The sequence below is a fragment of the Argopecten irradians genome, chromosome 2 (genome assembly GCF_041381155.1).
Source record: "Argopecten irradians isolate NY chromosome 2, Ai_NY, whole genome shotgun sequence".
Classification (NCBI taxonomy): Eukaryota; Metazoa; Mollusca; class Bivalvia; order Pectinida; family Pectinidae; genus Argopecten; species Argopecten irradians.
The window spans coordinates 29,625,139-29,646,791 of NC_091135.1; the positions used below are offsets into that span (position 1 = coordinate 29,625,139).

Here is a 21,653-nt window from a genome sequence, read left to right on the forward strand (position 1 = left end):
ACTTTATCTTTCCTAATGCCTCCCTTGGCATCGCCTCACTTTTGGCCTTGAGTTGAGCGTTCGCCCCAGTGAGGAAGGCTCTGGATACTGTCCCCTGGCCGAGACACACCAAAGTCTATAAAAGTAGTTGTTTCTGCTCCTGCTTAGCGCTCAGCAAACAAGGAGTGGGACGACTGGTTCGCCCGTTGTCAGTATAATGTGACCGGGTGGGATGTGTTGCTTGATATCTTCGGCGACATGCTTCATTGATATAGCACTATAAAAGGGCAACAGCTCCACTATACAAGAAGACACAACACGAACATACCGCAGTCTCCCAAAACACGCACCTCGCACTTCACACATACTTCACACAGCATACATGTGAGGCCGTCCTTACATGACCTTAGCTGTTATAGGTACACTACCTTTCCGGAGCAAAATTAAAAAAATTCTTAAAAAACATTGATAACATCAGAAAACACATTGGTGATGTAACAACACCAAACATATGCAGAATTTCCTGCGTAATATATGATAATGTTCAGTGGAGAGTCACTTCGCTGTTTTGCCGTCAGACGCAGTGATAGTCAAGTACCGCGCGGTATTTAAGAAGACCCGCTTTATGAAAATTATAATTGTATTTATTTTAATCAAATTGTTCAGAGGGTGATGATACGTTTATTATCAACGGTAAGTTCATAACTTTTGCTACTCTATAAAATTTTCGATCCCATTTTCCATTCCCATTCTAAAAATTAAAAGCCGTTTCGGAAATGTAGTGGGCCTTTAATAGGACGTTAAAATAATGAAACAAACAAAGCCCATGCATGTCTAAATAGCATTTAAAATATATTCAATTGTCAGTTATTACTTAAGCAGCACTTATTATTTTAGACTTTTAACTAAGAACATACAGAAGAACACCTGAACAGTGCAGCAACATTGAAAAAACGATATACTACCTACTATTGTAGTATTTACTCCTGTACATTGTGGTAAACTAGTTCTGTGTTCTGAACTGTAGTGTGTCCCGATCAGCCGCGAGAAAGTGTGAAGCGTCTCGCTGACGAGGACCTGGCCAATATACCTGAATATATACACGATATCGATAGGCCTACATGTACAATGATGGAGAAACTCCAGGATTTTCGGGACTGGTTTTGGGACGATAAATATTGGCTCATGAACAATGTAACATGGGAGGACTTTGAGAATCCTCCTCCTGGCGTTTACTACCCATTGGAGAGGCACGTGTTCCTTCCAAGCATTGTTCTAGGAATTGTTTTAATAGGAATACGTCTGACGTATGAAAGGTAAGTTACCTATATTTATATGTGCCGGCTGGTGACAGCCGGGCGGTGAAAGTCTAGTAAGGTCGGACCGTGTATTGACAGCCCTAGAAATTCATGATTTATTTTGATATAATGTTTAAATATATATACCAATCCTAAGGTTTATGATAAATTGTTTAATATCACACAATATGAAGTTTAACAACATGAAGAGTATGAAGGATTGGCCTAAATTCAGGAATATCATTTCTTAATCATCAGTGAAGCAGACCAATAAGTATTTCAGTATTTGCTGATAACTGATGTTTTAACATGTATATGTCTAGGTAATCTGATTGCTTTTTTACTTTGTTACTATTACTAAATGTACATGTTGTATACTATTGGCTAGTATAACATGTAACGATAATATGACTGTGTTTATTCTTATTTTTAAAGCAATTATTGATATATAACTTTTTAATGATAATTATAAAAAACCGTGTTAGGAATGCTGTATATAAATTGTAGTTAGTTTGTGCTGGAAGAGTTGGTTGTTGGATGCCATAGACACTAAACCCAGTAATCCATTGTGGAGTGTATCTGACTCCATTGTACCGTCATATAGACGGGTGCTCCGAAAAATAATCGGAGGAATTTACGATGTTACATACATAATACATATGCCGTATAGTGCAGAACGCACTAGGCCTATCCATTTACTTTGAATTGCAAAGATTTTCATTATTATTTTGTTAATCAGATCTGTACATGTGTATACATGTGTACATGTTTGGTTCAATGCTAACGCTGTAATTGTACCTTAGACACAAGCTTAAGAGGTTTAATAACATATTTCAACAAGTTTAAAAGACAGGATTAGCCACCTTAAAGCTGTCTATAATTTGGCTTTTACTGTTCCTGCCTACCTGTAACTATATATAGTTAGCTACTGGATCATGTCAAGATATATACTTTGTATTGATCCTGCCTATGTATTACTATACTTTGGACAACCAACTGCTACCCCTATATAAAATTGTGTGAAAAAGTGTCCTTTATGCCTCTTGATTCTGGTATATTTCTGTTATTGATTAAGCTTATATCATACACACATCTATTTTAAAGAAAGAACTGATTTTTAGAAAAAAAAATTATGTCCCGTTCGGTCCGTCTAAGCTTCTCGCTATTGTATACAATCAAGCTAATTGTGCCCATAGACAAATCCAGGTCCAATTCTGTATTTCTTAACAATTTAAAGATCATCAAAAGGTGCATGTTTATATACGGTGCAAAGTGCAACAAAGCCTATTTTATAATCCAGTCGATACATAGCACACATATAGATACATCCAACACGTGCGCCCGTATTCTTCTTTCATAGCAATGTTCCTATATAAGATAGCTCCATAGTAGGTATATTCTGATAATAGTTTTTAATTAAGCATTTTAAATACTAGAGTAATGTTTGAATTAAATTATAAAATGGAAATAGACTTCAATTATTCGTTTTTGTTTTTCTATATCTTAATTGCTAACTTTGGTTCATGCGACTATAATATAATGTTTGTATTTTCCTTGATATATCGTAGAGAAAATTGTGTAGTTAAATTCTGTTTCAAACCAATGTGAAATATTGAATTTAGACTATATATATACTTACCTGCATCCAGAGGTCTCATGTCGTGCAGACACTTTTAAAATATATATTTGTACTCCCTCATTTTATTTTATGATTAAAGCGATGAAGACAACAATCTACTATTGCCTTTAAAACTTTAGAGAAAGCATTTGATCGAAATAATGTAACTATGCATCCCTAAAAGGGTTCAATCTTTGGTAGTTAACAACCAAACTTTAAGTTGTATTTCAGATTTACCTGTTTATGGTTGTTATCGAAATCTTAGGTACATGTCTATATTTTTAACTGTGTGTAAATGTGTCCTGTTCTGTCCGTTTAAATATCTCCCTATTGTATACAATCAAGGTGGTTGTAACCATAGACGAATCTTTTCTACTCTATTGAAAAGAATAAATGGTCATCAGCTAAAGGAAACGGTCGACTAAATTAAACTTTAAGTCCTTTTGAATTGATAGAGATAAACGTTTTTTGTTGAACAGTAAACATGTATTAGTACCATGCATTTAAATTTCTATATTATCACTGACAGGTAAAGTTAGCATATCTAAATGTCCACCGTACAATGACTAGAACGAATATACGTACCCGGCCTACTATACCTTTCGGCCGGAAAAGACGACACCATTTTCTGTCAAATAGTCTTTTGAGCTACAATATTGCAGCTATACAATGACCTGTCCAAGATCTATTTAACAAGATACAATTTGTAGTTTGTGATTAATATATCATCTCAAAGGTTGCATTTCTAGCACAAGCACTATGTTATTTTTATTTTTATTTTTTTTTATTAATAAACAAATCTACAACCTGTGTATATCTTGAACATTATTTGAAAGATAGTTATAATGTCACATTGATGTTTATCTTAAAAAGCATATTTTGGTGAAATGAAAGTTACCTTATAGATTAGGATATTACTTGTTTCGTAGATAAAAGTACCTTCATAAGAGAGGTAATATAGTGTCATGTTTGCATTTTGTATACTGAGATTGAGAATGTTAAATGAATTTTGTTAGGGATCACAAGATGAGTAAGTGGACTTTCTTCGTTTGGTTTGCATTGGTTTATCATATTACCGTCCTATTAACAGCCAGGGTCATTTAAGGACGGCCTCTCATGTTTGCAATGTGTTGCGGTGTGTGGATATTTTTGGGAGGCCGCGGTTCTCCTTGTAATAGTGAACTTTTATCCTTTTAATTTACTTCACTGATGCATGTCGCCGAATTCACCGAACATCCCACCAGGTCACATTGATTATTCTGACAAGTAAATCAGTCGTCACACTCTCTATTTCGGTGTGTCTTTCCCAGAGCCTTCTCACAGCGGCGAACGTTCGATCAAGTGGATTTGTGGGCCTGATGTATTGTGACTTTCATAGTTTTAGTCTGTAGTATACATTAGTCAATGTAGTACATTATAAAAAAAGTCGGATAGATTATTGCTACTTGCTTTGCTTGAGTGCATTTCATTGTTCCATAGCATACCCGTGCACTTTACACAATGTTTTGGTACCACTGACGCAAAGATTGAAAGAAATGGCCATTCTTTTTGTAGATATTTATGCAATGATATACATTTTTAACATACGCTTTAAATAAAATCTCACCAGTATCAATGTCTGGTGTACATGTGTACACAGTATGCGAACATTTTTCTCGCTATCAAATCCTTTGTTTCTATCTCTATAAAGATAATTTAGTTTTTAGTACAATGTAGTAATATTTGTAAATTCAAAATTTACTCTTTGGAAAAGACACGGGTATATAGTGTGAAATCTGGTTGAAACACAAAATTTTTAAACAGATACATAATATATTTGCATATTTGTTTTAAAGATGCTCCACCGCCGACAGAGCGTAAATTATGTTCATTATTTGAACAATAATTGGTGTATAATCGTGTATACATATGGCTAATTAACACAAAAATAATATAATATTTATTTTATTTTGCCTTTGGTGCATGCGCAGTCAGTACTTCATTCCATATACATTGTACGATATAGTGCTACGATTTTTTTCGGGATGCAATTAATTACTTTTTATATTTTTAACTTGAAGTAAAATCAGAAGCTAAAACTTTGCAATGGTGGTAATGGTGTAAAGTAAATAATTTTTGTAACTAAAGAAAAATACTAAATGGTCTGCTCCTGTTTTTGAAGCGAAAAAATACCATTTTTCAGCGGAGGAGCTTTTTAAACTATAACACTAAACGCAATAATTATTTTACACGTGATAATTTTAGCTGTCTTTATCTATGATTTTAAAGGTTATTGGTTGTGCCATTTGCCTTGTACATGGGTCTTACCTTCAAGAAAACTTACACTATCGAGAAGAACCCGACACTGGAAGCTGTGTATGCTAGGGAGAAGTACCCAGAGCAGGAACACGTCCAGGTAAACACAATAATTCATCACTAAATAAAGCCCGACAGTGCTTCATATAGCCCTAATACCAAACTTATAAGCTTACTGTTAGAATTACTGATAAAACTAAAACATCAGTGAGTTGAAATTCAATGTTTGGTCATGATCATTCCACGATGCCGATGACCTACCTAAATTACACTACTATCCATCTACCAGGAACGAAGAACTGACTTGTGTAATGTTCAGAGTAATGTGATTCCCAAGCCTTAACGAGTTTCCTTTGAATGTTGGAAATAGTGTCTTTTATCTAACTGCTTCAGCTCATGATACGATTCCATTGAGTATACATTGCTATTGACTTTGAAATAAGTCCATTGCATTCACATTTGGTATAATCCAATTGATAAACAAATGCAAGATCAATGTTGTATTTTGATGGACTATATTCTCTACAATATTGACACAAGATACAGACTAACACATTAGATACCCCACGTTTCAGTGGGCAGTCAGGCATGAATCTCGATCTAAAACTTCATCATACAAAAACTCTTTATCATAACTAAAAACACCCATGTAAGACTTGCTGGATCAATTTACGCTAGATAAATCTAGTGAAAGGCTGGTATGAAATCACTGACCTGATTATGTATAGCTATATGCCGGGTATTTGTATCATCCACTGTCGAGTAACTGTCTAACCAAAAACCTCTCCGTACCTTATTCTATCTGGGGCTTGGGACACTAGGCCAAAAGGGTCATTTGGCTATTTCCATATATACAGCTTCTTCCATGAAAATAAGTGTTTGAAACCACACATATTGTATTTGTAGCTTCCTTATGGTATGGGGACTAAAATTTGTACAAAATGGGGCTATTTTAGCAATAGTAAGATACACAAGTGTAAGGACGGGATTGAGAAGAAATAACTTATATGGTAGATGGCAACGTCAAAGTAGCGTTCCAGTCGCCGCCTTGATTATATCAGTCTTACATCCATGCATATTCCTATGACCTGAGTGATTTGGCATAGCATTCCTCCTGTGGTTAGCTTTGGATTCCTGTAATAATGTAATCTATTAGCGCCAAGTCCCAGCCGGGGTTTGAGGATCTCTCTATAATTATTTAAATTTTATCAGTTGGTTGATTTGTAATCCCTATTCAGTCTGGAATAAAGAAAATCTGGTATATTACAATTGTGTTCAATTTCTCCTTAATAGGTTGTTTACTAATGGTTGATAATGTCATTTTATGTATATCAATCTTCTTTATCTGGACTTCAGCTTATAATCTAGCTTCATGCTTGACGCAATGACATTATCAAAGTAGATATTTTGTCCCAATGGAAATGCTGGTTAGTTTCGCTATGGGAAGATATTTGGTAGATATTTGAATTACTATTGTATGATATTTTGCCTTTACCTCACTATCTTTAATACAAGTATCATGAAGTATGCTTTGTGACATTTTTGCATCCCTGAATTTTAGCAGACAATGTCTAGAAAATTGCATATATTATGCTGCTGACCCTAAAGTATAGCCCAGAAAAATATTATAACATCTTTGTTGTATCGTATAACCTTTTTTAAGAGTATGCTTTAACATATTTTTGCACCGGTAGTTTGTTTATAAGAATGGTGTTTGTGAAAACTGCGTTATCGTCGGACATATTTTTTTTTCATATGTTGTCATACGTCTATAATGTTAATGATATACGTTATTGTTACCAGGAATTATCGAAGAAAACTAGTTTGACAGAAAGACAAATACAGAGATGGTTCAGGCACAGGCGAAGTCAGGAAATGCCAGGGAGGATGCGAAAATTCAGAGAGTGCAGGTAAAGCATAAAAAGTACAGAGTGTAAGCAGATAAAATTGATAAGCAGTTCTTTTATGAGTTTATGTAGATTAAACATCTTTAATTACTAAAGGGAATGAGTATGTTTTGACATGCCGATTTATCTGCCCTTACATTAGAAAGAAAGGACCTTGCTGCAAAGCACTATTTAAGATAACTTTTACGAATTTAACAAAATGTTAGGAAAGGAGGTTTGACTAGAGGAGAACTGCATTGAAAACGAACGGGCACAAGAATTGTTTTTATTGTATTGGTTACACATGATAATGTTATTTTCACTTTCAGTTGGCATTTCCTGTTTTACTCCTCCAGCTTCTTTTCTGGGTTGTATATCCTTTGGGATGTAAGTTGTCATTATATGGATTGGTTTTGCATGTTTCAGCTTTGCTTGGTATCATTATAGATTTGTGGGTGCTGCTAACAAAGTTATTTGTGTGATTTGAGTGTTCATATTTAGTTCATTATTTCGTTTTAAATTGTTTTACACAATAACAAATTGCATGTGTATTTACATCTTCCTTATTGTTTAGATATTATGGCAAGTAGTTATATGGTGTTTTAGCCCATTACCCCTAGTCCCCCCACCTGTATATTGCGAGTGTTTAAACCTGGCATATGCTTGTATAACCTTGAATTAACAGCAGTAAAAGAACAAAATATCAAACTAAATCAATAATAATAGATTAATCTGACATGTTATGGAGTTTTGTTCCTTACCCATCTTAATTAAATACCTTTGTACATTCTAAGCAGATTTGCATGTTCGGAAATTGTAAAATGCTGCATCAAATTTTGAAAGTAACAATATTCCAAATTACCTGATGTCGAATTATGGCCTTCAATATATTATGTAACCTGTGTAGTTTTGTAAGCTGCACTTTGCCAGTTCTCGTGTAGGTAAGCCGGATTGAGTATAAATAGTGTTTAGTTATAAAAATTGAGACTTGACATTATGATGCAATATTACATTTACTGTATGCCCAACCCGGAATAAAAATGTGTATGTCCAGGATCATATGCTATATTGGCCATTACTTTGATGTACCCTTGGATGTAAAAATAATTTAATTCTTAAATAAATCATTTAGACATAAATTGCCAAATTAATGTATGTGACCTTCTAAAGAAACATGAAAAAATTGGTCTTCGATTTTATATATACAATATATATCATTAATCATACACGTTCTGTGGTGAATTTTGAAAGGTATTGCTATTAATGCCAAAAATCAAATTTGAAATATGATGGTTACAAATGTTCATGGCCATTACCTATGCCAATTACTTTATTTATTCAGTGTCATACAATATTCAATTCGTGTGTGAGTTTGCATTGAATGTTTTATAATATCAGCACATCACATTTGAAGTTGATAATTTTGTCTGATATAAAAAAATGGAAGCATTATATTTTTATATGTTCCATACATTTTCATGGCAAGAAGTATATCTTTTAGTTAGTGTGTTGTAACTGTTACCGACAATGATACAAAAATGACATATTAGGACACCCCTTTCTCCTCCACAAAATATTTATTATATCTTATATGATTGAAGTATTTTTGTGAAGTATGTATGTATGTATGCATACCCGCCCGTGCTTTATTTTGTGGTTTGATTTTCAAATTCTTGATTTGTAGTGATTTGTTTAATAAATGTCTGTCAACTCAGCTAGCCACATGCTGATTTGATTATCAGTTAACGTGTCGCTGCAATTATAGCCGATTCAAGCCTTATCTTAGGGCTGTTATAAGTTTCTGTGGTAACTTATTGTTATTGTACAAAAATTGTTATTTACTGATGTACTTTACATTACGTTAGCTAACACAAAGACTTTTATGGTAGTAATCTGTATAATGATATGGTAGCGTATTTGTAATAATCATGTTTATAAGATCCTAACATATATAGGGTAATGAGTAGCAAGCTAAATGTCGGTTTGGCAGCTTATGAAGCTTAAATATTTTGATGTACTAGATGTTCTAGATTTGATATGCGACACAATTTTGTCACATCACTAATATTAATAGCTTTTTTTTTCTCTATGCTTTGTGTCGCCAATAGGTGGCTGACATTTTATTTGCAAGTGAAAATCATTCTTTTACATGTTTTTTTTTATTCTTACACGTGGTACCTGTGTATCATGTTTCAGTTGCAGTATTTCTAAAATAAGAGAACGGGGTTTACATAGCCACCAGAAATTTGGAATCATGATTTGTTTTCTTTTGATAAAGAGCATATTCATAAGGATGCATTACTCTGAACATACTGACGTTGACCGTATCGACAGTATTCTATGAATTCTTGCACATACCCCAGGTTAAATCGTTGTGGGAAATTAAGTAATATTTAAATACACGTGTTTGTATCACTTTATATATAACACAAATTACTGGTACATGTACCTGTAATATGTAATATTGTGTCATAATGCATTTTGGGTATCTATAACACAAATCACAGTTACAGTGTAATATTGTTAACCATTAATACGTGTTATGTATTTCTATTACAAATTAAATTTGTATATCCGTTATAGCAAAACATGAAACGTACCATGCATGCATTCAAAGACACATTGTAGATACATTATACAGTATAAACAGTATGGTTATCATTATCATCTTAACTTTTTTGCATTCGGATATTATAACGTTATCTGCCAATCGAGCAGGTCTACATTGTTACAGTATGTTTCTCTTAGCGTAACGCCACACTTTAGGGAAAGCGACGCAGTGGTCGCTCACAAGAACATGGCATCACAACTACTAGTAAGGACAGATAACCAATATGCAAAGACTGAATATATTGCAACGCGGTCCTTGAATGGGAAACTGTTTAATAGATCTAAATATAGCACCAATATACATTGTAATTCAATTTTACCCGTGACACATTTTCATTGTGCCAGTTTGCATTATTTATGCGATTGATTTTACAGAAGCCTTACCTGTGGGATACAAAGCACTGCTGGATAGACTACAGTCACCAGGTAGTTATAAAGAGTGTTCATAAGTATGTAATCTCACACGTTGTTTGAGTCTTCATTGCCCTCTATCAAAAGCCTATACCCGTTGTTTGTTTAGTCTTTTCTGTCAGACATTAACGAAATGGTATCCATCACCCTCTGTATGGATTTGAACTATCCAGCTCTAGCTGAAGAAACCTTTGGTTTAGCCATTGTCACCCTCTTTTCAAACATTACTCAAAGGTGATGTGACCGATATCATACTCTGTCAGATATTTACCCAAAGTTGGTCCGACCTTCGTTAACATTATACCTCTTATCCCCGTTGCATATCTTAAAATGCTTCTGAAATTTGTAACAGGTCCGTCCTGTGTGTGAGGCTCAGGTTTCTGTCCTCTGTCTGAGACGCCCCATAATCTATAGAATAAGTAGTTTGCACTCGGTGTCTTTACTTTCATACTTTATTGAATATTGTTGTAAGACGTTAAAGACGTAATACAAACATGAAGATAAATATTATATTACCTGTACTCAAATCTCATGTTGGATTTTTTATTAAGAAGACTCTGAATTGAAAAGTATTGTGCATTTTATGGTCTAGCTCAATTAGGTCTTCAAATATGCCTAGTACCGTCAGCCATGTCCCTATATTTATGTACAAATAGATGCAATAAAATATAAGAGTTTGCTGAAAGCGTGACCTTTTGAATTCATAAAAATTGAAATTGTCCTTGATGCATTCAGGGAAAAATCACCAATATTTTCTGTCTTCAAAGTCAGAGTATAGATTGAATACGAAAAACCTTTGTTATCAATTAAATATTTCGATTTTGATAGGTAAATTATATAACATACATTGTGTATTGTGTAACAAACTAAACTTATCGGGAGATACTACATTTGTATCAACTAAAATAAAAATGACAACAAAAACTTTTTTATTGCATTTTAATTATTTAATGTGGTTACATTTAAAAAAATGTTTTTGTTTCAAAATTAGTTACTATTTCGTTGGTAAAAATGGCATGATGAGCACTAATTCTGGCATTCTCTTGTTTCAGCATGTACCAAACGATGTTTTCTGGTTCTACACGATAGAGCTAGCGTTTTACTGGAGTTTGGTATTCTTCGTACTGTCGGATCATAGAAGGAAGGACTCGAATCAGATGTTCCTACACCATGTTGTGACCATTGCTCTTATCTACTTCTCCTTTGCCTCCAATATGATCCGTATTGGAATGCTCGTAATAGTCGTCCATGATTCTGTCGATCTCTGGATGGCTGTATGTTTTGCTTTTTTCTTTAAAAGGTCCACTACCTTTCCGGACAAAAAACTTAAACGTTTCTTTAAAACAATGATATTATACAAAAACATATTGATGACCTAATCTGAGGTTTCAACACCAAACAAAGTAAGACGTCTATGTAATATACATTAACAGTACAGATTCATTTCGCTGTGTTGCCGTCTGGCGCAATGATAGTCAACTAACGCGCGGTAATTAGGACGACGGCTGGAAACATAAAACGGCACATGTTATAAAACTTGTTATTTGATGTATTTTAATTAAATTGTTCAGAAGATGATGATGACGATAGTATTAACGGTAAGCTTATAACTTTTGCGTTTTCACATTCCAATTTTAAAAATCAAAAGTCGTTCTGGAAAGATAGTGATCGAGCCTTTAAAATATTTACATGTCCATCTTCTCTTTGCTATATAACCTTAGCAATCGGGAATGTATTTACACTTGTGTAAACGTTTTGTTTGTTGCGCAAGAATACACAAATCGGAACTCTTAACTTCCGCCAGTAGTGTGAATGCGCATCGAATAGGTCAATTGTATCTGTATTGACAAATCTTAAATATATTGAAGGTATGAATACAGTGGAAATCTTAAATCACATAACAGAAAATGAAATATCTAAGAAATGTTGTATAAATGGAATGAAAGAAGACTATATTTTGTGTACTCTCACAACAATATAAGCCAGCTGTTCCAAGATGTCATCAATTGACCGGCTGTTACATCAATCGTTTAATGTTAAAAAAAACAAAAGTTTATTTATCGGAACACTTTTTAAAGAAATTGTGGGTCGAAATGTAAATATAAGAAATATATTGTTGTATACTGGTATATCATTGATTTTCTTTGTTTTCATTCCAAATTTGGCTTTCTGATTGGCCAATACGTTTTTGCATACCACTATGAAAAAAATCAAAGAATTGCGCGAAACCCCGACGTTATCGTGACGTCACAATAGAGATATCGACGTTGTGTATTGATTCAGAAAAAAAAAATTATTTGAAAAATCAAAAAATATGGTACATTTGCACATGCTTTATTTGATCAAACAGATTATAGAATTAATCATAAGCATTGATGTCACTTTTTTTTAATTTTATCGAGATATGGAAAAAATTGTATGTGCAAACTTTTGTGAGAATCCGCTACACGTGTCGTTATTGAGTTGACAAACTTGATTAATATATGGCTTGCATGTAAGTTACATTTTGTAAGCATTCTTAGAATTTATTTAGAGAGAAAAAAAGAATATTTCTGAAGTAGTTTAATGTGACCAACAATATAAACAATATTGACTTCACAGTTGAAAGTATTCTGTGTAATGACATTATCAGTATTTTTTGGAATTTACAAATGAATGATCGCTGTTAGCTATTTTATTCAACATTTTATAACCAGTTGGATTCAATCTTCCATATTTCAATTCCCTCAAACGTTATCTACTTTACCATGTTGTTAAGGTGATTTTATTTTACATTTCAGGGCGCCAAGATGGCAAATTATCTGAAGAAAGAAACCTTAACAGACACACTGTTTGGAATATTTTTTATCATCTGGTTGTATACAAGACTCTATTTATATCCATATAAGTAAGTGGATGAAGATACATCAACCGTATTTATCTTTTTTCACTTACCTATACCATCTTGGTCTTTCACTCACATATTAGCAGTCCAGATAATCCAACAGTCTTAAATCTTACAACCATCTGTTGTGTGTTTAATTTTGTTGTTGTTTAAAAACAAGCCTGTTGTATTTTGTTTGATAGTTACAACCTAGGTCATGCAGGGACATGCAATGTATTAGATTAAGAGACGACATATATTACACGCAAAGTTTACCCATATAATGGATTTGAATCATGTGGCAGAATCTTGGCCACCATGGCCCACCAGCAAAGGAGAAATGGTAGAAAGTATTAATTAAGTACTCAAGCGAACAACGCCATGAATGACTCTTTCCATGACTTTTTACTGCATTAAGATAATTGTTATGGATTATACCTACAGACAAACCAAATATTTCATCTTTGTTTAACAAGTTGTCTTTATTTTTTACAGGGTAGTATGGTCTGCGTCCATAGAGTCCCTACAATATAATAATTTTTGGGGTGCGTGGTGGCTCCTGAACGGTCTACTCTGGATTCTACAGGTGCTTCACATAATATGGACCGTAATGATTCTCCGCATCTTCGTTAACAAATTCGTTGGCGAGAAAAAGGTAACTTTTAATGAAATATATTTGAATGTGTAAAGAAATACTAACTTTACATTGCGTTGTGAAAAGAAATAAACAAAAGCCGTATACATATTGGAGGAACAAATGTAGAAACAAATGAAATTAAAACATGTATATTGTCTTATTAGTACAATGGCATATCTATACTTTATTTGAGACAAACATTCGCGATATATAAAGTACCTACCTACAACAAAACTATTTATTAAGTTGATATCCTCTTCGGCTCAATTTTAAATTAGGTCCACTTTGGTCGTTTACGAAACAATAAAGTTTTGAACGGTAACTTTTAATAAGATATAGTAATCTTGATATAAATATATTATTAACGTTTCAGCTTAAAGATGTTCGAAGTGATACAGAAGAATCCACAGGAGGAGAGGAAGAAAATAAACCGGAGGAAAGAGACGCTAACGGCACCTCATATCCGAGAAATCCACTACCTACAGGCGGCAGGAACAAGTGTAAAGCATAAGTAATCTTATTATATGTCTAGGATTCCGTCCAAGAGGTTTTAATGGAAAGTACAATATAAGGATTACTGTCTTTGGGTTAGTGAATGGAAGCTTAATGATTTGCTCAAATTGAAAATGAACACTTTGTTGCACGTTAACGTAACATCCTATGTTAAAACATTGGACTCCCGTTAAGTTGATTATAGTTCTTTCCACCCGTAACAATGATGCTTTGACCAGCATATTTTCCATCGTTTGCCTTCCATCTTATCCCTAGTTCATTTTATTTATATGATGTAAACAAATTTAAACAGCCGATCTTGTTAAAAGTCATGGTTCACAAAATGTTATTTTCGCACACTCTTCTGTCGCTTAAAATTTGTACTGCACCTAGCAGTTAAAAGCGCCATGTCACTTATGGAATTAGATTACCAACAATCCTACAGTACAGTGTATCTTATAATTCCCGCTTCGTATATTACAGAGTTTGTCCTTGCGGGTTGGTATCGATTGTGACTTTGAGAGTAAAAATTACATCATATTCTCTGTAAAATAAATATTGACGTTACAGTCATAAAACATGACTTAACAATCATTTAAAATCTACCTGGGTTTTTAGAGAGTTTCTACTTAACATCCTAAGTAACCAATAAGGCCATTTATTATAGAGCTTGCAATCCTTTGGTACATGATATATTACACTCCCCACCCAAAGATATAGAGCTGTTATAGACGGCTTGATATAACTTTGAATCCTAACCATATTAATACAGAACAGTTATATATCGATGGAGAACTTTTAAATCCTCATTGATTCAGAACGTTTGGTGATATGCATTGACATTATTATTTTAATTCTCAAATTTTCACTGAATCGCGATCTGTCAATTATGTCCTTTCAAAGTCGTAATATTTGCCACTTGATGCTACTTATCAGAATCTTCAAGTATCAGTATATTGGAAGAAGCCATAGAAGTTTTTTTATGTTATAATCCTTATGTCAGTATACAAAACAACCCACAAATACATATTGTAAAACCAAGTAAATATTTGATGAGATCTGCATTTGTTTCCATTTATATGTTTATTCAAAATCTACCCATCCCTGATAAAAAAAACGAGATACAACAACTGTAAGGGCTGCATGTACTGACAGTTCTTTGCTCATCCAGCTGATTGATTGGTCTAGGCTATTCCATTCTTGTTTTTCCACCCCACATACATTCCAAACCGCATATTGACATCTTTTGTCATGATCTGCATTCCCCATTTTTCCTACAAACACCTACCTATCTTAATTCAATGCAAAATTCTATAAATATAAATCAACGCGTTTCTATAAATTATCTATTGTATCCAATCGTGAGGTTTTAATGTTAAGAAAAGACCTAAAACTATTATTTCTAGATGTCTTTTAAATAATTAAAATAGACCTTATATAATACATATATAAGCTTTTGTGATACAATGTACTATATTAAATGTATATTCCGTTATGTACCGGGTATATGATATATGAAGTCCATGTGATGCCTTGAAGAATATTCTTCAAAAACATATCAAATTTGTATAACTGATTTTTATGTAAAATATTCAAAATTTCCTGTTCCTCTCTCTTTATATATACATAGATATACATAATAATGATGTATTTTTTTATAAAACTAAATATTTTTATTTTCTATCAAGACAATATATCACAAAATCCTTTGTACAATACGTAAGCAAAAGTGTGATGATCAAAGTCCATTTTGCTTTTTTACATTCACAGTTAAGTGAAAAACAAATTATCACCAAAGGCAACTTTAGAAATTTACGTAGTACCAAACTGGCTGTTGTTTATTGCTTTTAAATGAATGTATAGTAAGTTCCAAAACGTCAATCCAGTTAAGGTATTTATGGATACATGTACAAGTATATGGACTTTATAGGGACGAGTTTGATATTGTGATATAGATACTGATACGTAATATTAACTAGAACAAAGCCTGATCAGCTCATTATTTCAGATTCGACCATATTGATATAACACATCACTGATCCATTGGTGTATTGGTTCGTGTGTTTAATATTTATATTTAATTGGCTTCACAAAGTCTAGTTTGGTACATAAGTTAATTTTAGAACTTGCTAGAAGTTAATCCTTGGACATAAGAGTTCACGCTAGCGGTCGGAAAAAAAATCTATAATGATATTGACGATTTTTGGTGACAATTAAAAAATTAAAGCAACGAGTTTTTTTCATTATATTGTTAGTTGTACAGCGAAATTGGTCTGATTGTTTATTTATTAGTGTCACGTGTTTGTATGTATGTGTATCCTACTATTTACAATAGACATGGATGCCTGTCGGGGTACCAATACTACATGTATTCATTTTTTTAGCGATTTATTTGGGCATACTTTATAATATCAAAATAATGTATGTGTCCACGATTTTTGACATCAAAGCACAACAAGTTAAGAAAGATAATAGACGCTTTCAATTACATATCATTTTTGCATAAAATATTATATTATATTGAGTGAGGGTCATATTTAAAATGGAAGTAGTGTTTTCAATTGATATATTTATTAATTCTTACATGATTATCTATGCAAAAGGTTCAATTATTCAATTATGTCAATTTCATAGTCAATCACGTCAAGTTATTTATCACATTAGAGTCTAGAATTTTTTCATTTTTTTCTCGCCAGCGTTCATAAAAAATGAAGAAAACTCCTTAGACTCGCTTCATAAATCTCATTGAAGGCATATTGAGGATAAGACACATGAATATGTTATCTAGATTAATTAATTATGTATAATCTAAGTGATATATTTAATAGTTTTTTTATCGCCATAAAAATTAATGAATGATTAAAATGTGTATTACTTATACACCATAAATATGCTTTATTCTGCTATGGAAAAAAATAAACAGACTATTTGATCACAATTATTTGTACAAAATGGGTCATTTGGCATGATTCATTATTTTTATTTTTGTACTATAATAGTATTTGTACATAATACACCTTGCCTTTCCGTTTCGATTGAAATGTGTTGCGTGCGGGAGTGTGTGATATGTGTTGCCCGTGAAGAGTAATGCATTGCTCCATTTAAGCTTAGATATTATTATACGTAGAGTTAATGTATGCGATAGCTTATATTTAATTGAAGTTGTTAGCTCTGATCGACGGGATAATTACAGATCTGTTTATGAATTGTCTGGTGATGTCGTAGACGACAATAGGATTATAATGTCAGCAGAAAACAGTTTTAGTCTTGATAGAAAAAATAATGGTTTTTTGTCATGGTAAAACTCGTCTTTCCTTTCAATCTACACTTAATGATTAAATCACCAAATATTAATCGTTCTTTATTTTTTTCCTATTAGTTTTGCATTTCCTTTTGGCCTATTGTAGTTTTCTGTATGTATATATAACTTGTATTATATAGCTGATATGTTGATAGAAAGCCATAGCTCGTCATTTATTTTACACGTATTTTAAAATTGTACTGAATCTGCACCGGTATCAGTATGCTTAGTTTGTCATCTAAAATATTTTAAGACAGCACGGAAATGTTTTTCATAGATTTCAATAATGTACATGCACGAATATATCATTTTGGTGTATATACAAATCATGTATGCTCATTTTGGCAATATTGTGGCGAAATCAAATAATGAATAACCATTCTACACCGATAAACATGGAGTGTCATTAGCTTTGTAAAAATTATATTTGAAAACGACTTTTAAAAGGTAATCCGAAGCGGTGGTTTTCAATTATAAATATTCCGGAATCAGTGTGTCATATAGTTATACGACCATAAAGACGACATTATGTGTTTATTCTTCTTCATAAATCTAGTCATTGCCGTAGCAATATTACAGTTTTGGATCCCTACTTCCAATATATTCGGCATGTTTCGAAAGCCATTTGACCTTTCAACAGGGGCAGCAGCAGCACCCAAACATGTCTTCATAGTTTATATTAATTTGCTCTTTTCACAGACAGCTTATTTCCTTTATTATGTAGGTTTGTGTCTGCAGTAGATTTGACTCTCAATAATTGATAGCCAGCTGATAGTTCAACTGTTTGAGCATCCAGTAACTAATGCAAAATCTCGTCAATAAACCCCGGTCTGCCAACGTTCTACATCGTTCATTTGCTATTATTTAAGGAAGTATTCCCGAAATGTTTACGGGATCTACTGCTTCAACAAAAAGGCGGGATTATTTGTTGACAGATATATGTTAATGAACTGAGTTGACTTTTTTCTTGAAATGTACATTTTTTCGCATATTTTGTCAAACTTTACAAGCTCCCAGCTCCCAGCACCAGCATGTATAATTGGCGATGAACATGCAGATATCATTATGGTCATTAATTATTGTTTATTTATTATTTACTTAACACATGGTCACAAAATGTTGTTTATAGCATTAAGTTCTATGACCGTTAGTCGGATGCCAATTTGAATACAGAGAAAACATGCAAAACTAAATTTTATTCGATTGTATTACACATTATTGAATATCACAATAAAATTCCCCATTCTCCTTCTCGCTTCGAAATCAAACCGGAAGACGTTCCAAACATACGCCAAACCTACCGGCGTGGATTCAGTACACTTGTTTATATTGGTGCTTTAACAATATAGTTCTTTGAAATATGAGTATAAAAAACATATGGTGGCAGATTTCGGCCAAGTCGCATTGGCGCTCTGCGATGCGACCATGCACCATACGACAGTGCGACATGTCCGAAATCTGTCGCCACTGTAAAAGTAGTTCAGATGTTCATTGAAATCCACTTATCTGCTTTGTCTCTTTATGGCTATTGGCTGGATCATTTTTTACAGTATATTATGTTTACATAAATTCTAACAGCTTTACAGATATACATGCTGTCGTTTAACAAAGTTTACTAAAGTGTTATATTTCTACTATAATAGTATGATCTCTCATTATATTCATGTAGATTTATTGTTGTACATGAGCATAATTTTTTATCTGTGCGTATTTCAGAAGCTGTAAATTCCTGCACATTACTTTATTGAGTAGTGCATAATAGTCACAGCAACGTAAAAAGGTGAAACTACGTCTGTTTTGGTTTTGTAAACATGTTTTATACGATCTTGTATTTACTGCTTTATTTCTATCAAATGTTTCATATTTTTATAAAATAAAAGTACATACCACGTTCCATATTACCCAGACTTGCTAACAGTCTCCAAAATATGTAAATTTGCGAATGATAATTTTAGTCCCTATGTCGGATACCAAGTGTTAATTAGTGGGAGAATATTTAGTACCGAAACTCTCCCCACAAATTCTATAATATTCTATATAAAACCATGTCAAGTCTATACTTACTATGCATTTGTTCTTTTACCCAGATTTTTGTTTGTATTAAACATGATAACCATGGAGAGCATTACTGTATATAATATGCATTTTCTTATAAAAATGAATAATAAATTATTATATACATTGTTATAATAATGTTTTCACTTATAAAAAAAATAATACATTATTATATACATTTTTTATAGACATGTCATTTTATCATAATTTACCTGAATAAATGATTGATAAATCATTTTGATATGTTATGTATTAAAATTACATACAGATATTATTTCAAGACAAAATTATTTGTATTGATTCAGACACGTAATCATCTGTATTCCTTGCACTTATCAACTTCAGGCAGAGAGAAAGTATTTGCTAGAAAGAAAAAACTAATACCAATATTGTTATTTTTCTCATCTTATGTTCTAAAATATTGAATGTAATAACATACATTTATGTTGAAACTTGTATTTTGCAAACTTATTTTTGCAGTTTTGCAAACCGTAATAATGATTGAAATCTACGATATAGTAGTACATGTATCAACATAATTCAACTTTCCACATTTGACAAATATGGATGAAAAAAAAGTTTCTTGTGCAAGTAAACGTGTGTTTAATGGTAAAAATGCTTATAAAACTTTGTAGTTAAATATTTCTTTTAACACGTTTTCACATATGACATGGAGCTTGATTTTAGAATGGAATTTATCTGGGTAAATGGCATGAATGGCTCCCACTATTTGCACTAAATAAAAATATATTTTAATCAGATCCAATGGGCTTGTCTAATTATCTGGAATTGCTATGTATATCCGTTTTAGTGTGTGAGGGATATTTAGTTTGTGATGTTTTTCAGTATATAATTCGGTGACTGTATAATGCCATGTATGTGTAAACATGACGTGTGTGAGTTTAATATCTAGAGCTTATATGACTGATAAAATGTGCTGTTTTGTTTTATCAATTAAATATCTTTTATCATACCCTTATATCTGTCAGAGTTGTAACATGTCGCGAACTAGTGAATAAATAACACCTATACAATTCAATACGCACTAATCGAATCAACACGATCGTGAACTAGTGAGGAAATTATCGTTTGTGTACTACTGAGGAAATTATTAATATATTCGTTGAATATATTCGTTAGATGAATCAATGCGATCATGAACTAGGAAGGAAATTATACATAAACTGTTAAACAAAACGAAAAATGAATGAATTCCCGAACACATGTAGACATCCTACAGATGAGAATCACACGCATTTAACGAATTTACATGGTATATCAATGTATATGTACTTGCCCAAATAACCATATTTGAAGTTACACCAACAACAAATATACTTACCTTTGTGGGTGGCGCCTGGCCTTATGCTTATAAGGCCAGTTTGGCGTTATTTTCGCTCACCTTCGCTAAAAATTTTCAAGAAATTTAAAATCATATTTCCTTATAAAATAAATCTATTAAAATAAACGGCTTCCCCTCTTTATCAGGGGTATGCCAAGATTTAAGAGCCATCCTATTGTTTAGTCTTTATTTCATGAAAATTTTGAGCAAACAAAGCTCGATGTATGGACCAAGATGCCTTACTGATTTGAATGTAAACATGTATATAACTTTAATCTTTAGCAGGACAAAAAACAAATGTCTATTCATAGACATATTTTTGTACCATAAAGATTCACACATAATTGATTCCCATTAATAAATATGTTAATTAGTCCTAATTTGATTGGCCATAGGTCACTGACCGCTGTAAGCCCCATAGTAGATTTATACGTCTTCTGATTGGTCAAGCCCCTGATTTAGCCCTTGTAAGACAAAGGGAGTCCCCATTATAGAGCCCCATCCATACAGCTTCAGACGCCATCTTTGAAAATTGAGAATATTTCTAAAAATGTCAGCATTTACATACTGTTTTAGAAGGTAGAAGAAATTTAAAACATCCCTCCAACCAACCCCGTCCTTCCAACCTTTATGTGTGAATTTATGGTTGTTTTTATTCTTATTAATATATCTTTGTATCATGCATATTGTAATCCTCATCCTTTGTTTTCGTTTAAGAATATATGTTTGTTGCGTTATTTTCGCTCACCTTCGATAAAATTTTTCAAGAAATTTAAAATCATATTTCCTTATAAAATAAATCTATTAAAATAAACGGCTTCCCCTCTTTATCAGGGGTATGCCAAGATTTAAGAGCCATCCTATTG

The 21,653-nt window shown here is 32.7% G+C and overlaps 1 protein-coding gene across 1 annotated transcript; it reads left to right on the forward strand.

Moving 5' to 3' along the window:
- Positions 1-924: 924 nt before the first annotated feature.
- Positions 925-21,645, forward strand: LOC138315079 (ceramide synthase 5-like). The gene is made up of 9 exons (XM_069255814.1): positions 925-1,295; positions 5,164-5,290; positions 6,994-7,100; positions 7,406-7,463; positions 10,062-10,112; positions 11,150-11,371; positions 12,878-12,984; positions 13,456-13,615; positions 13,971-21,645. Exons 1-9 carry the CDS (start codon positions 1,108-1,110, stop codon positions 14,106-14,108), a joined length of 1,158 nt encoding a protein of 385 aa, XP_069111915.1. The 5' UTR covers positions 925-1,107; the 3' UTR covers positions 14,109-21,645.
- The last annotated feature ends 8 nt before the right edge of the window (positions 21,646-21,653 follow it).